This window comes from Papio anubis, chromosome 7 (assembly GCF_008728515.1).
Source record: "Papio anubis isolate 15944 chromosome 7, Panubis1.0, whole genome shotgun sequence".
Lineage (NCBI taxonomy): Eukaryota > Metazoa > Chordata > Mammalia > Primates > Cercopithecidae > Papio > Papio anubis.
The window spans coordinates 27839708-27857521 of NC_044982.1; the positions used below are offsets into that span (position 1 = coordinate 27839708).

The following is a 17814-nucleotide window of genomic DNA, read 5'->3' on the forward strand; positions in this document are numbered from 1 at the left end:
GTTCTCCAAATAAGTCTCTGAAGCTAGAAGATGCTAGATGTAGCTTTGGATACAAGGCTTTCCACCTTCATGCTGAGTTTCCACCTTATTTGCTTCTGAAAACCAATGTAAAAGGAAAAGAGAAAATATTTCCATAGAAATGCTATTAAAAATTTTTAAAGAAGACACAAATGACTATATAACAATTTATCTGATTCCACTGACATGAAATGTCCAAAAAAGGCACATTTATTGGAACAGAGCACACCAATAGTTACCAAGGACCATGGGTAGGAGCAGGGATTAGCTACAAATGAGCAGAAAGGAAATCTTGGGGATGATGGAAATGTTCTAAAATGTGATTGTGGTGATGTTTGGACAACTTTATAAGTTTAATGATAGTCTTTGAACTGTAGGTTTATGATGGGTAAATGTAGTGGTATGAAAATTATATCTCAATAAAATTGCTTTAAAAAAACAAACAAACCAAAAAAACAGGAACTGAAAACTCCAGGCTTTGGAGAGAAAGGATGTTTCAATTAGGCTCTTAATGATCTAAATATCAGGCAAATTTCTGGCTAATTAGAAATATTTAAACACAGAAAATAGGGCATTGCTTAAAATAACTGTAAGAGATGCCAAGACAAGGAAAAGCACTCTGTTTAGTAAGCAGTTGCTTCTGTCGATATTTTAAATTTCTTCTTTTTGTGTTAACTTAGATGGAACATTTGCCCCCCAAAAAGTAGAATTGGGCTGTATTAGTTTGTCACGCCTATATCTTCCACCAAGAAAGAAGTTTAGCACCTATAAAAGACTTACTAGGATAGAATCAACAAGAAAACCAAATATAAAAGTTGGATTTCTCCTTTTTGTTCCTACAGAAAGACCCTATTGAGGAAAGAATTTAAAAAATGATGAGATACTATGGAGAATGACATGTACTAGATATTCAACTAATCCAGTGTTTCTTCCTCTGGGTGCACTAGCCAACTACATTTCCCAGCTTCCTTTGCATGTAGGATGGAGTCATGTCTAGCAAACAAAATATAGATAGAAGTGATGTTTGTTACTTCCAGGCAGGGCAATAAAACCTACTGCACAACCAGCCAAGGTCTCTCTCTGTCTCTCTTCCCTACGGATACAGCCAGAAGTAAAGAACTCCAAGGTGGTGGACCCATCTCATGGAAGGATCCTAGATCTCTGAATTACCTCTTTGAAGAGAGCTGTCTGGGAAAACGGCCCAGTTAGCACTGGACTTGGACTGAACAAGAAATAAACCTTTCTTTTGTTGAGCCATTATAATGTTGGGATTGCTTGTTAAAGTAGTTAGTATTAATAAGCTTAATATAATATGCTATAGTACTCAAAGCATATTTCTTCTTTTTTTCCCTTTCATCATCTAGGCCTATTCTTTCTCTTGTGCCTATTCTTCCTATTTATCTTCATATTCCCCTTCTATGTTGACTCAAGTTAATGTTTACTTCTAAGGAAGAGGAAGAAATACATGAGTAGTTTTCATCCTGTGCCTTGTTAGGACCCTTGTTTAAGAACTAGGGTATCTGAATGGCATAAGGTGAAAATAATACTGCAATTCTTCCTTTTGCAGAGACAGAGTGTGTCTCAAGTCTTTGGTTAAAGCGTTGCCTAGTCACAAATAGCAGTGATCTGCCCACCCTGCTAGAAGTTCCCAACAGTGATAAATACCAGGAAAGAAATGTCAGAGTTGGTAGCCACCTGTGGGTCAAGAACCGTGCTTTTATTTTCTGAAGTGTTTGGTAGTGGAGAAGTGCATACTGGTTGCCCTAAAGCTTTTTGTTCACTCTCAGAGTTACCTCCCCAAAACAGTAAATCATCATTTCAACTTGATTTTTCATTATTTCATTATTCATGTACCCTTGCCTTCTTTTCTTCATATAGAGCAAATGCAAGGAAAGAAGAGAGGACCCGCCCTCACTTCAGAAACCACACCCCAAACCATACTCAGCCCTTCACCCTCACCCAGCCCCCCATTTTCTTAGCCCTAGATCCCCCCAACTCCATTGTTAAAAGAAAAAATAATTCAAATAAAAAACAGCTCATAAAACAGTAAACAAAATAAAGTCAGTTTTTTTTTTTTTTTTTTAAGAACAAAATGAAACTTGAGGGAAAACTTACTGGAGTTACAGTTTATCCTGATACAGTCTAGATGGGGAAAAATAAATGAAAGATGAAATTGCATCCTTCAAGGTAACAGCTGCAGACATCCAAAAACAATCAGTCCACCCTTCCGGGGACAGACACACGTAAGAAATGTGGCCATTTTATATATATACAGTATGTACAAGTTTAAGGGTGGGTGTATATGTACAGTATATTAGTAAAGTTGGATACATATATATATACACACACACACATATATATACACATATGTATAGAGATATATACTGGTATACATATATATCCACAGTAGACACCAAGCATGTTTTCTTTTTTTTCTTCAAAAAAAGCTATTCATTTATATAAAGGATTTCAAACCTGGACTTCGAAATATTAATTTTGTTAAACTTGGAAAATTAGGCAATGATTCCCCCACCAAATGCAGGTTATATTCTATTTTCCCCTATAATTTATTTTCTTAAAATTCATTTTTAAAGTAGCATTAACACAATTTTTGTATTAGTATTCCAAAGATATATCACCAGTCTGACTCACTGTATCATTTTAAAACTCTGCCCATGAAGTTTCTCAGTGAAGTATTTAACCCTTTCTCTTTTTCTAAAACCAAACTCCCTCCACCCTCTCTTTAGGTTGGGCCCCAAATGCTATAGAAATTTGCATAGGCAGACTTGCCATCTTCCTTAGAGGTAAGGAAAGGGTTAACACCACCTGGTCATTTCCTGTCATAAAATGGCCACTTGCAAACAGCTAACCGCACAAACACCCATCCCAGATTTTAGAGAGGTGGGGTCGGGTGTAGGGTCAAAGGAGTTGTAGGATGTTATCACAATGAATTGGGTTATCCGATTGCTAGTGATTCAAAGGCTCCCAGATCAACCCCCTCGAGCAGCCCATCTCTGTCTTCCTGCCTGAATGCTCAGACTGAATCAAGTGCCCTCAGCATTCAGGGAGAAGGCAAGACAGGCACGTGTGGAGGAGGTCTCGGCACCTTTGACATCTTGAGTATTTCACTCTGTGATTCTGCATCTTGAGGAGAGAAAATTTTTTGGTTTTGGTTTCACTTTTTTAAATGGGAAAGGGAGGGAAGAAAAGAGTGACCAACTGGCCAGAGCTAGTAATCAGACAAGGAATTCTGTGCCAGAGATCAGCATATCTATCACTGTATTAATCTCTGCTTGGGAGTCATGGACACACAACATAGAAGTCCTTGAGTAGAATCAGTGGGCAGTAATAGGGGACTGGGCAGAAAAGGTCGGAGAAAGGTCTCAGGTTAGTTGTTACCAAGCTGCCCAGTTCAGCCTAAGGTTGGTTTACCATGGTGAAAATTCCAATAAGGATTTGTTTACTCTTGTACCCTAAAAGGTAGAAGCAAAATGATGTTTTTTTTGTTTTTGTTTTTTTTTTAAAGGAAGAAAGGTAGAGGGGAAAATATAGTCACAAAGTACTCTTCTTCCTCTAAAAACTATTGGGTTTTTAGAGGACTTGTGAAGGATGATGCCACCATTTGAATTCCCCAAAGTGAATCATTTTAAAGGAGCAAGAATAAAGGGGAGAATGAAGCTAAGTGAAATCTGGAGAGGAGTGATTTATAGCACCCAGTTATCCTGAGGAAGGAGGCAGAATGCTTATTTGTTCCCGAGAAGAACATCTCTTGAGAAAAATCTGGGTTTGGTTTCGTGCGGTTAGGTTTGTCATGTGTCGTCAACCGCAACAGAAAAGTGGGAGCAAACAGCCCTGGAGCAACCGGTACGATCATCAGACAGAGGAGGCCATGCCCCTGGTGAGGACTGGAAGGAGGGAGGGCAGGGAGGGAGGAAGAGGTGATGGCTTCAGCTACTGACTGCACCTACCATCACCCAAAGATGGAGAAATGTCCCTTCCTGACATATTAAAGAGAGAGAGGAAACTGATGTACGGGCATGCTTATGAGAGAGGAAGAGTGAGCCTAAAACAACAATCCCAAGGCCTGTAAACAACAAGTGGGTTTTGTCTTCGGCTTCTGTGTAGCTGAGGATTTTACTATTAGATGAGAAGCTGGCCTACTGAGAGGTGCTGGCTTGGGCTCATCTTTCTAGGTCACCCAAATGATTTCATGTAAAGTGGATGGGGTCTTTAAACCAATGTGAGGGCTTGGCGCTTTCAAGATGGCAGACAGTTTGTTTACTTCACATCAATATGTGAAGAATTACTTTGTTATTTTACCTGAAGAATAAGTGGTTTGAGAAGGAAAATCTATCCCAGAGCCTTCTTGATAGGCTCTGAGGGGGTGTTCTTGTTACTGAATGTGTATGTGTATGTATATATGTGTGTGTGTGTGTGTATATATGTGTGTGTGTGTGTGTACGTGTGTACATAGACACACACACACACACATTTATATATGTGGTTTTTTTTGTTTTAATAAAAAGCATGAGTCAAATAACTGAGTTGGGAGGGCAATTTCCTTTAAATCTACTTTTGGTAGCAGCCAGACTTTTTGCTTGAAAAAAGTCCACCTAAGTCTTGGCATATCTTTTGATGTGTGTGTGTTCATATTTGTATGCTGCCTGTTTTAATTTTTTTTTAATTATGGTAAATGATAGAAAGTTTTTCTTTTTTTCTTTCTTTTTTTTTTTTTTTTGAGACAGAACCTCACTCTATTGCCCAGGCTGGAGTGCAATGGTGAGATCTCGGCTCACTGCAACCTCCACCTCCTGTGTTCAAGCGATTCTCCTGCCTCAGCCTCCCGAGTAGCTGGGATCACAGGCGTGCACCACCACGCCTGGGTAATTTTTGTATTTTAGTAGAGATGAGGTTTCACCATGTTGGCCAGGCTGGCCTCCTGACCTCATGATCCGCTGCCTCGGCCTCCCAAAGTGCTGGGATTACAGGCATAAGTGCCTGTAATAACAGATTAAGGTGCCTGGCCAAGAAAGTTTATCTCATTGTTGAGCTTTGGGTGGAGCATGGAAGAGGTAAATGTTTCTAAGAGCTGTGTGTCTTCAATAATGTATATGGTAAACAGTAGTAGCAAGTCCACATTTCCAGAGAGGGAACATCTGGAGAATTCAAATGCAATTAACCAAACTGCATGCCACTCCCTCAGAGTCTGCCATTGAAGAAGGGCTCCTGGCACTCTGCTAAGGATCTTTTAAAGGCTTTGTCCATATCAACTGTCTTTTCTCTAGTGCAGCTCAATTCAAACTGGGCACTGAGGAAAATGGAGATTCTTTCTGTGTGTGTTTCAAACGTGACCATCGTGAAAACAATTGGAAGCCATTAAGACTGACACATCATTGACCCATAGTGCTGATCTGTGGAGGGAACAAATAACCCAGGCTGATCTAGCAGTTTAGAGACATGGGTTCTGGTTCCAGGTCTGCCTCCAACTTTTTATGTAAGCTTTGAAAAGTCATATATTTCTCTCTGTGCTACACATCTGTAAAAGTAAGCATAAAAACACTTGCTTGATATATCTCACAAAATTATCAAGAGATTATCATTAATCTCATGAGATCATGAGATTAAAATAAGACAAGGTCTTTAAAATCTTTAAATATGCTGTAATAATAAAATGTTATAGCTTATAATTCTGAAGGATCAAAATATGGTTGATCAGTAGTCAACCTCTCAACTTTTTAAAAGTTGTGCTGAGTTATAGGATATTTCTCCTACCCATTAGCACCACATATGGCTGCCTGCAGAAGACAAAGCCATTGGAAAACCATAGTCTCCTTGACATTTGGAAGATATGTTATATCAGGGAAATATATACTAGGCTTTTAAATCATGAGTGCATTTGGAAGATATGTTACATCAGGGAAATATATACTAGGCTTTTAAATCATGAGTGCATATGTGTGATCAATTTGAAATAAACTAAAATATTATTAGTGCAGTGCATGGGCTAGAAAAAAGGCACAACTTGAATAGAGTGAAGGAGCACAGAGATCATCTGAAATTAGTTTTGGTGGAATGCATGTGAAGGCAAACTCTACTTGAGTTATCATCTGACTTTAGTTTTGGTGGAATGCATGCAAAGGCAAACTCTACTTGAGTGATCATCTGACTTTAGTTTTGGTAGAATGCATGCGAAGGCAAACTCTACTTGGAGACATTTTCTTCTATAACTGAGAAAAAGGAAATATAAATTCATGACAAAGAAAAGAAAATATTTACAAAGGGGTATATTTTGGAGAGGGGACAGAAGGAAAACCTTTCAACAGGGCATAGATAGGAAGAGCTGCATCTACACAAGCATAAGAGTTTAAGTTCAGCTTTCCATGTCAGGTTGGAAAGAAAGTTAAATAAATTCAAACCAGTAATTATGATGAACCATATCCTTTGGGGTAGAAAAATTAACTGTGGCTTCTGGACAAGCACAATGCCCTCTACAGAGGGGCTACTTCTCTTTTGCCTGAGACGGTTCAACTCAGCAGGAGCTAGATTGAAATTGCAACAACAACAAAAAGCAAAGTCTATTGGAAAAGCACATCTCCCAGATTTTGGCTAGAGTTTAAAATACAAAAATAATGCTTCTAGGAATGCATATGGAATCTATGACTAACTCAAGGTGTATGTGTGTGTGTGTGAGAGAGAGGATGAGAATCTGTACACTTATTTCCTTATTTCTCATACCCTTTTATTTCTACCCCCACTGACCCCAGTTTTTCCTTCTAAGATGTGAGAGCTGTCAAAGTTGACACTCTAATCTCAACTAAACAACATCTAACGGGGAAAAAATGTGTGTTGAATGACACAGTGTGCACTCCCTCAGGATCCCGTGGGGCTGAATCATTCTCATATGTTTATCTCTCTCTGACTTTGAAATAGATCCACAGATAAAAATTGTCTTCATCATCTTTTTCAGTGAGCTAGTTAGGGGGTGGCATTTGGTTCTGTTTTTTTTATTTCTTCTGTTGTTTCTTCTGAGGAGGAGATAATCGGCTGCTGGCTGTTGGTTTTAGGTAACACACTCTTACATTGATTTAAGGTGGGGAGGATATTGCAGGGATGGAAGGTAGTAGGGTCAGGGGTATGCCAGTCTCTGTAGGCTGCTCAGTACACTCTGTTCTCAAGGCTGTTTGCTATGCGGGCCGCAGGCTTTGGGCCTTTGAAGGGTTGAATACCATCTTTTGATTTACCATGGTTGATGGCAGGGAGGATTGGAAACTCAGGAACACACGCACACAAAAAGATCCAGCAAAAGAAAAAAATATAACCTAAAATGACCAAACACACACATACACAAACAAAGAAAAACCAAGAGACACACTGACAACAGAAGTCAAATGAAGTTGGACAAGAAAAGGGGCACAGTATTGTAAACACTGCAAACTAGAAGAAAAAAAAGACGTAACTAAAGAAGTCACTGCTCAAAACAGTCCTTTGTGTCCCAGAGATTTTAGGTTTATGGTGTAGGCATTTTCCAAGTATGTCCAGTTGACCTGACAGTAGATAAGATTGGAATGGATTCAAAAACCCCACCTTCCCACCAGGACATCTAGGCCTACATATGATCTCACATCTGGTACATTTGTTCATCATTTTTTCTCCATGGCTCTGACAAACCATTTCACTGAAATCTTTATAAGGTATCGCTATATTCAAACATATTCTACATAACCAAATAAATTCACTAGCTTAGAAAGTTTGGACCCAGCTATCTCACTAATCTTATTAATGCTGGGTATTGACTTTCTGCTGATTAGAAACAGCAGAAACGGAGAGGTTTTTTTTTCTTGCCAAAAACCAAGAGGACCCCAATCTCTATAGAATATCAATTAGAATTCAGTAAAGGTCAATAGCAGAAGAGAATATGAGGCCATAAAAAGGAAAATTTCCAAAGATTTTGTTATAGGTAATTACAACGAAAGAGAAAATCCTATTCCAATAAAGCTACAACTTTGAAGTCACAATTTTTCAACTCTGAGGTAAAGTAGATATGTGTTATATGAGAAGAGAGTTATTAGTGAGTGACAGTACGAGGTAACAATCTTTGCACAAGGGGATGCTGAGTGATGGTTAAGAATATCAAGAAGAAAAATTGGTATAGGTATCAGGAGTCACATTTTCCTTCCACGTGTCACAGACTCTCAACTTAGGGCATTATTTTCCAAGGGAACAACAATCTATTTGTCCTCCCTCTAGGAGAAAGTCAAAGGAGGTATCAGTGTCATCAAGGCCACCAGAATTCTCCATTTGCATAGTAACTGTGGAGCTAGAAACAATGTACTTCTCACCCTACCCACATAGTTTAATTTCCTACAACCCCACCATCCACATTTTGCCTCCACTTCCTGCCCTGTCCCTGTCCTGAGCTTTGACTGTTTTGAGTGGTGACGGAGGAGTTGGACTTATGGGAATATGATTGATCAAAAGATGGACCAAAGTAGCGTGTTTTACACAAAGCTAAACGATTCCAAAAAACCAAGAAAGGAAACTTAGACAACAAATAATCTAGTAAAGAAATCACCACTGTCAGAAACCAGAAATTGACATCAAAACCTCATGCAGAAACAAGGAGGTGTTTGTTGCTGTTGGGTTTATCCTTGGTCTATTAAACAAGAGGTGAGCAGCTAACTTTCAAGAAACAAACAAAGAATTCAATCAAACCAATGAAAATCAGAAAAGAAAGGGAAGACAAGCCCAAACAGAGTGGCAGAGGGTACTTCATACGATACCTAAGTTAACCATGAGCTTGACACGCCCCCCATCCAGCTCCAGACGCAGGGTGTCGGCAGAGTCCCTGGAGGTCGTAGCCACCAGCAGCCCATAAGCTCGCTGGGACATGAAGCGGAAGGACACATCCTCTGCCTCAGTATGCATGACCATGGGCATGATGATCTTCATGTACATGCTACCATCATAACTCAGGATGGATGCCTCTGCCAAAGAAGAATGGAGAAGATCGTTAGGATGACGGATGTTACAGTTGCCAAATACCCCTTTGCTTTCAGGCTAAGCAGAGTAGAGAGGGTGCCAGATTTGTAACCTAGTGACTTGTGTTTGATGAACCCTTGTTGTTGCCCCCTTTTTATCTATGTGACCCTGGGCAGATCACTTAAACTCTGAGGCTCTATTTCCTCATTTGTAAGGGGATTATGATGACACTGGTACCTGCCCTACCAGGTTCACAGACTTGTGAAGGATACCAAAGTAAATAATGGATATGAAGATATTTTGAAAAAGTGAAAATGCCCCCACAAATAGTATTCTTTGCAATTCTGTATGCTATAGATAAAACACAAGTACATATAGCAAAACTTAGAATCCCTCTATTCCATGAATAGGAGGAGAGCAGCAGTATATAACCACCAGAGCAGACAAATCGATATTTACCAGAGAGCTTTTAAAGGAAGGAAAAAGTAACAGCATAGTCTGGCATCATAACATCCCCAGTGTCCAGCCATTGTAAGAGTTTGGCCCATTCAAAGAATATCTGATAGAAGCAGAGCTAGAACAATAACAGAAAGCTAATGACACCCTTGAAAAACTCATTTTATTTTATTCAAATAGGGAAAGAGGAAAACTCAATTATTATTTTTTTATTTTTTTGAGACAGAGTCTTACTCTGTTGACTAGGCTGGAGTGCAGTGCAATCTTGGCTCACTGCAGCCTCTGCCTCCCTGGTTCAAGCAATTCTCCTGCCTCAGCCTACTGAGTAGCTGGGATCACAGGCACATGCCACCATGCCCAGCTGATTTTTGGATATTTTGTAGAGATGGGGTTTCGCCATGTTGGCCAGGCTGGTCTTGAACTCCTGACCTCAAACAATCCACCTACCTTGGCCTCCCAAAGTGCTGGGATTACAGGCATGAGCCACTACGCCTGGCTGAAAACTCACTTTTATTTGATACCTTCCTCAGTCTAAGCACTTTGGTTAGGATCCCCTCCAGACCTCCCCCAACAATATGTTACCTCAATTAATGCTATAGTGTGATTCTATTATTCCTACTTTCAGACAAGAAAACCAAGACTCTTAAAGAGGTATGTTATCATCCTAAAGTCACACAGCCTCCCTGGATTTGACTCAGTATATCTGATACCAAGTCCAGGGACTATTATGAAATACTATGATGTTCGACATGTGAATTTGTTTAAACATTCACTAGGCAAATCTTTTTAGAAAACACAGGAAGAGAATATCACTCATATTCCTAGGAAGCAAACCGGTCATTGGGTTCAGTATCATTGAGTGGGTCTTCATTAAATATTTGCTTTTGTCAAATATTTGCTACCTACATGCACTATGGAGAAAACAATGGTGAAACAGACAAGGTTCCTGTTCCAAAGGCAGATATAGAATTCACAAGTAACTGTACTAGAACATACAAGTGGTTAAATGACACAGGAAATAAATAAAAAGCAAGTAACATTCACAGGAGGGGAGCTGAAGGAGGAAGGTGATTAAGGTAAACGAGATAGAGTCTGTGCTGGTCTTGGTGGATGGGTAGGGCTTGTAATGAAAGAAGCAATGGCACCATTTTCAACAGGTAGAGCAGGTAGTATCTCTACAGACACAAAGGAAAGAAAGAAGGAGGATGCTCAGATTATGACAAACTATTCAATTTAACAGAAGCATCTGATGTGGTTTGGCTCTGTGTCCCTACCCAAGTCTCATCTCAAATTGTAATTTTCATAATCCCCATGTGTCGAAGGAGGGGCCTAGTGGGAGATGATTGGATCATGGGGGTGGTTTCCCCCATCTTGTTCTCATGAGTTCTCACAATATCTGATGGTATTGTAAGTGTTTGACAGTTCCTCCCTTCATGTGCTCTTTTCTCTCCTGCCGCCTTGTGAAAAAGATGCCAGCTTCCCTTTCCATCACAATTGTAAGTTTCCTGAGGCCTCCCAAGCCTTGCAGAACTGTGAGTCAATTAAACTTCTTTCCTTTATAAATTACCAGTCTCATGTAATTCTTTTCCTTTTTTTGAGATGGAGTCTCGCTCTGTCATCCAGGCTGGAGTGCAGTGGCACGATCCCGGCTCACTACAAGCTCTGCCTCCCAGGTTCATGCCATTCTCCTGCTTCAGCCTCCCAAGTAGCTGGGACTACAGGTGCCCACCACCATGCCCAGCTAATTTCTTTATTTTTAGTAGAGACGGGGTTTCACCGTGTTAGCCAGGATGGCCTCAATCTCATGATCTCTTGATCCACCCAGCTTGGCCTCCCAAAGTGCTGGGATTACAGGCGTGAGCCCACATGCCCGGCCTCAAGTATTTCTTGACAGCAGTGTGAAAACAGGTTAATACAGCATCAGACATGTATTTTTTAAAATGGTTATTATGTAAGGTAGTTTGAGACCAGAATAAAACCAAAGAACTTGGGCATCTATTGGAAAGTAAGTAAATGGTTTTAGATTATGAGATACAATAATATATACTTCTGTGCTTACTGATTGCCAGGCACAATTCTAGGTGATAGACATAACAGTGAACAAAAGAGAAAAACACCCCTACCCTCATATCTAGAAAGAATTGAAACAGGAAGAACCAAGAGTCAGGCAGACCACATGGAAGGGTCCCAAAATACTGTGTTATTATCATACCCTTACCCTGTTTAGATACCACACAAAAGATCCATGAAAAGTAATATAAATGCACTTATGATATGCCTGAAAATCAGCCATCTCCCAGGTAAAACTCATAACATGCTAATAGCTGCACATTACAATTTGCAAACTGTAAAGGGATTACAGATAAAAGTGTGACAGTTGCAAACATTATTACAATAAGACATGTTATGAAGATCTCTTCTTAGGTTGGAAGCAATCTACATTTAACACATGATCCAGATATGAAACAAAACAAAACAAATCTTTTATCTCCTGGAAGGGCAGAATCAAAAGAAGATCAAGAATGATACCTAAAATTGAGCATTTACTATTTGCCTGGTGCTTTCTAGGACTTTATATGCATTAAGAAGTCATTTAATTTTCAAGAACACCATGAAGCACTATCACATTTTCTAGATATCAAGTAACATGTCTAATAAATGGCAGAGCTGGGAGTTGCATGCAGGCAGTCTGATTCTCCCAGCTGTATACTTAGCAGTCCTGCCAAGTTGTCATAGTGCTATGCCTAGAGCACACCCATGTTTCCAAGCACCAAAGCACGTCCATGACGCTTCATGATAGAAGTTCTTGTGTGTGTATGTGCATGCATATACAAACACGCCATTCATTAAAGTCATATATTATAAATATACAAAATTGTATAAACATATAAATATTTCTAAACATATTGCTCTATATGGATATGCCATGCTCTCTGTGTAATTGTGAGCACCATTAATCATTAGTATGCACCTACTTCTACATACAAACACACTCTTCTTTAAGAGATATTAGGATATGAAGTGAGCCATGAAATGGTTGCTTTGATGCATCCCACTGAAATACATTTCAAAATCAATGGCTGCTTTTTTCCTCTAGATATGTGTAGGGCCAGAACATACATATACATTAATGCATCCTTATATCAATATTGGTAGCATCAGAGAATAAATATCAGGTGAGCATGTAGTTAAACAACTAACGATACAAAATAAAGTGTGTATCTCAATGTGTATCTTTGTGCATTTCTGTGAATGTGTTCTATAAGTAATATCTTTAAGAGGAGAATGATGAAGTAGTAAATTTAATATAGGAGTCAACTGAAACAAAATGTTATATGGATTCATATTAATTTTTAAAAAAATTTTAAACACAAGGAGAGCCATGAATAAAATATTAATTTTAGGGAAGAAATGAGCCTAATAAAATGTCATTCAATCTTAAATCAATCAGATTATTGAGTATTGAGAGACCACATCATGGGATGCCTACCTAATGGTACTTAAATAGTTATTCTATCTTGTTCCTCTTTTTCTCTTTTATTATCTCCTTTTGTCTCAAGTGAATACTTCCAAGCATACTATTTTAATTCTTTTAATAGTTTTAACTATGTTTTTGTGATATTTTCTTATTGGTTGCTCTAGGGCTTACAATATACATGTTAATTTACCAGAATCTACTTCATTTTTATACTAATTCAACTCCAGTAAGACAAAGAAAGTTTACTCATAGATATAGCTCTCTTCCCTTCCATTCTTTTTGTTCTCTTATTCACGTGTCTATATATATTACAAACCAAATGATACATTGTCATAATTCCTTTATAAAAACTTATATCTTTCTTTTTTTGAGACAGAGTTTCACTCTTGTCCTCCGGGCTATAGTGCAGTGGCGTGATATCAGCTCACTGCAACCTCTGCCTTCCTGGTTCGAGATTCTCCTGCCTCAGCCTCCTGAGTAGCTAGGATTACAAGTGCCTGCTACCACACCCAGTAAATTTTTGTATTTTTGGTAGAGACAGGGTTTCGCCATGTTGGCCAGGCTGGTCTCGAACTCCTGACCTCCAGGAGTTCGAGATCCACCCACTTCGGCCTCCCAAAGTGCTGGGATTACAGGCAGGAGCCACTCTGCCCAGCCAACTTATGTCTCTTTTAAGAAGCTAAGAGAAAAGAAAAAGAGAGCTCAAATACATAGAGATTTTTTAAATAAAGCTTATTATTTATCATCTTTGACTCTCTTCATTTCTTCCTGTGTATTCTACTTACCACCTTCTGTCACTTCCTTTTTCCAGTAGAGCTTCATTCATGTTTTATTGTCAAATATATTACAATTCTATATCTTATAGGCATTACAATATTATTTCACAGATACTGTTTATGTGATTGCTTTTAGAATTAGATAAGAAAAAATGTATAATTATACTGTGTTTTGTCACTACCTACCTAATTACCTTTACAGAGCCCTTTATTTTTTTTTTATGTAAATTCAAATTACTGTCTGCTGTCACTTTCTTTCAGCCTGAAGTCCTTTTAGCAGTTCTTGTACGGTAAGTGTGCTAGTAATGAATTTTCTGTTTTTGTTTATATAGGACTGTGTGAATTTTATCTTCATTTTTGTAGCACAGTTTTGCTAGATATAGAATTCTTGACTGGAGACAGTCACTTTTCTTTCAGCCCTTTGAATGCCATCCCCATTGCCTTTGGCCTCCTTTGTTTCTGAAGAGATGTCAGCTCTGTTAATCTTACTGTGGTGCCCTTGTAAATGATGAGTCATTTTTTTTCTCTTGCTGCTTTCCAGGTTTCCTCTTTATCTTTGGCTTTTAACATTTTTATTGTAATGCGTCTGGATGTGGATCTTTTTGTGTTTATTTTATGCAGAATCCACTGAGCTTCTTGTCTGTGTAAATAAGTGTTTTTCATTAAAATTGAAAAGTTTTCTCCTGTAATTATTTTAATATTTTTTCAGTCCCTTTCTCTCTCTCCTGTTCTTTGGTTGTCCTACTAGACATAGGCTGGTACACTTAATGGTGCCCATATTTCTTCAAGGCTTCGTTCATTTATTTTCATTAACTTTTCTTTCCACCTAGATTTCAGAGGATGTATAGAAATGGCTGGATGTCTAGGCAGAGATGGGCTCCAGGGGCAGAGCCCTCATGGACAGCCTCTGCTAGAGCAGCGCCAAAGGGAAATGTGGGGTGTGAGTCTCCACACAGAGTCCCCACCGGGGCACTGCCTAGTGGAGCTGTGAGAAGAAGGCCACATCCTCCAGACCTCAGAATGGTAAATCCACCCACAGCTTGCACTGTGCACCTAGAAAAGCCACACACACTCAAAACTAGCCAATGAAAGCAGTCAGGAGGGGAGTTGTACCCTGCAAAGCCACAGGGCTGGAGCTCCCCAAGGCCATGGGAACCCACCTCTTGCATCGGCATTATCTGGATGTGAGACATAGAGTCAAAGGAGATCATTTTGGAACTTTAAGGTTTAATGACCGACTTACTGGATTCAGGACTTGAATAGAGCCTGTAGCCCCTTTGTTATGGCCAATTTCTCCCCTTTGGAATGGCTATATTTACCCAATGCTTGTACCCTGATTGTATTTAGGAAGTAACTAACTTGCTTTTGATTTTATAGGCTCATAGGCAGAAGAGACTTGCCTTGGCTCAGATGAGACTTTGGACTGTGGACTTTCGAGTTAACGCTGAAATAAGTTAAGACTTTGGGGGACTGTTGGGAAAGCATGATTGGTTTTGAAATGTGAGGACATAAGATCTGAGAGGGGCCAGGGTGGAATGATATGGTTTAGCTGTGTTTCTACTCAAATCTCATCTTGAATTGTAGCTGTCATAATTCCCACATCTTGTAGAAGGGACCTGGTGGGAGATAATTGAATCATGGGGGCAGTTTCCCCCTACTCTACTCATCATACTGAATAAGTCTCACAAGATCTGATGCCTTTATAAGAGGAAACCCCTTTTGCCTGGCTCTCATTTTCTCTCTTGTCTGCCACCACGTAAGAGACGGCTTTCACCTTCCAACATGATTGTGAGGCATCCCAGTCACGTGGAATTGTGAGTTCATTAAACCTATTTTCTTTATAAATCACCCAGTCTCGGGTATGTCTTTATCACCAGTGTGAGAACAGACTGATACAATTATTCTATCTTATGCCAACTCTAATCTACTATTGAGCTCCTCTAGTGAATTTTTCATTCAGGTTTTTGTGCTTTTCAACTCTAAAATTTCTATTGGAAGATAGATGAATAGATATATACAATATATATTACAATTTTTATTATTTTATTATCTACTTGATGAATAATTGTTCTCATTTTCCTTTAATTCTTTAAGCATAATTTCCTTTAGTTGTTTGAACATATGCTTTGTCTATTAAGTCCAATGTATAAGCCTGCTCAAAGGCAGTTTCTATTGCCTGCATTTATTTCTGTGTATGGGTAACACTTCCTGTTTATTTGCATTCTCATAATTTTTTGTTGAAAGCTGGACATTTTAGATAATTCATGGCAACAAGTCTAGACACTAACCCTGTTACCTCTAGGTTTATTTCTAATTGTTTGTTTGTTTGTGTGTTCATTTATTTAGTGATTTGATAGAGATAATTCTGCGACTTGTATTTTCTCAGCAAACAACTCTGGTCTCCCCCCACAGAAAGGTTCCCCTATCTTTTGGCTTACCTTCCTGTGAGTACTGGCCCTGTATCAATATAAGTAACTTATTGATCAAATATTGTACTTAAGCCCCCTTGGTCAGATTTTTTCCCTTTGTCTGTTGGACATGTGTGACTTAGAGACTGCTTTGAGGAAGTTTATGATCTTGCCTCATGTTCAGTCAAGGACTGTTAGCTTAGAAATTACCCTCCCATCACTCTTGAGAAGTTTCAGCCTTCAGAATAAACACAGTCTTCCAGACCACCAAGAATGAATGACTTTGTTTTTAAGTTTGTTTTCCTAGGAACAGCACCTGGGTAAGAGTAGCTCATTGTTCAGCCAGTGTTGGTTGAGAGATGGTGTCTAAGCCTTCTGAACCAATAAGACTCTTCCTCCTGGATGATGCATCTGTGTCTGGCTTGAGAATGCTTTTAAATCTGCCCTGTGTCTTATTCTAATTACCTCTGAATGGTGTAGCCTTGCAAATACGTACAACTTTCCAGACCCTCAGGGATAAGTGTGATCCCCAGAGGGCTCTTCAGGGCTTTCTCATTCCCTGATTCTGTCTACTCCACTTCTGACTACTTTACCAGTTTGCTCATTGCTACTGGTATCATAGAGTTGCCTGCTCTCTATAAGCTGCTTGCCATCGAGATCTCCATTGTTTAAGAAAACCCTTAGCCATGAACTTCTCTAATTTCTGTTTCAGATAGTCAGTGACTCCAGGCAAAGTGTAAACCCTTATTGTTACAGTCTGAATCTATCCCTGGGCAGAATTTCTGTGCCATTACAGCCCAGTTGGTTGCACTAATAGTGGCCCACTTCCAGCCGGGTGATACTACCACTGTATAAGTGGGCAGCTGGGAAAGATGGTAGACTCAGGCCTCTTCAGCTTGCCCTTCCCAGCATGGAACCTCTGCCCTGTGAGCAAGGTGAGGAAGAGGCAATTGGACACCCATTAATATTGGTCTGCCACAATTGGGATAGAGCTTATACCCTACAAACGGGGGCTGGATAAAAGAAGTGAGCCCAATGTTCTTGGCTATGCCTACCCAGAATACTGCTTCTGCAATATGGATCTGGGGAAAATGAGAGGCACCAGTAGCCTGCCCCTTCTGGGGTTAAACTGTAGCCCTAGACTGGTAACTGGCAGGTAAGGAAGCTCTTGTCCTTTTGGCTTCCAAAACAAGGAGCAGGGGTGAGGTAGGGAATGGGAGCAGGTTATGGTTTAAATGTCTCACCTCCCATATTTCTAATCGATATTTAATAGATGTCTTGAATAAATGTTTTTCCGTTTGCTGTGTGTCCTTATGACAATTTTTTAAATGTGTGTCTTAGCTTCTTTTATGTGTGTGTGTTTTAATAATTTTCACCAGCTAAACGACTGTTTCACAGAGAAGGCCTGCTAAGCTCCTTTCCCACCCATTCCAGAGTTCCTCTATTTTTGACTATTAAAAATATTTCACATACCTTTCTTCATAAAATTTTTCTTAGGCCTAAATGGTATATATCTGTATTTGTCATAGTAAGCCCGTTTCTATTTCTTGAGGTTATAAGTAATTAATTTTATTTAATCATTATGCCATTTTAAAACACATTTTAGTACCAATTTTTGTTTTTACTGTCTGATAGTTTACTTATTGTGTGATTGCTTTTCAATCTCATAATCAATGACGTCTCTCTAAATTTCCATCTT

At 39.2% G+C, this 17814-nt stretch overlaps 1 protein-coding gene across 40 annotated transcripts in view; it reads right to left on the reverse strand.

Moving 5' to 3' along the window:
• Window positions 1-17814, reverse strand: part of NRXN3 (neurexin 3) — a 1717425-nt gene that overhangs the window by 1053100 nt on the left and 646511 nt on the right. For 28 of the 40 annotated variants that reach the window (XM_031669072.1, XM_031669069.1, XM_031669068.1 and 25 more), the window contains 2 exons: window positions 8799-9002; window positions 2134-2160 (listed from right to left, as the gene is read on the reverse strand). In XM_031669072.1, the coding sequence (XP_031524932.1) occupies window positions 2134-2160; window positions 8799-9002 (231 nt within the window). The remainder of the gene's footprint in view (window positions 1-2133; window positions 2161-8798; window positions 9003-17814) is intronic. The other 12 variants (XM_031669085.1, XM_031669087.1, XM_031669084.1 and 9 more) reach the window with 1 other exon arrangement.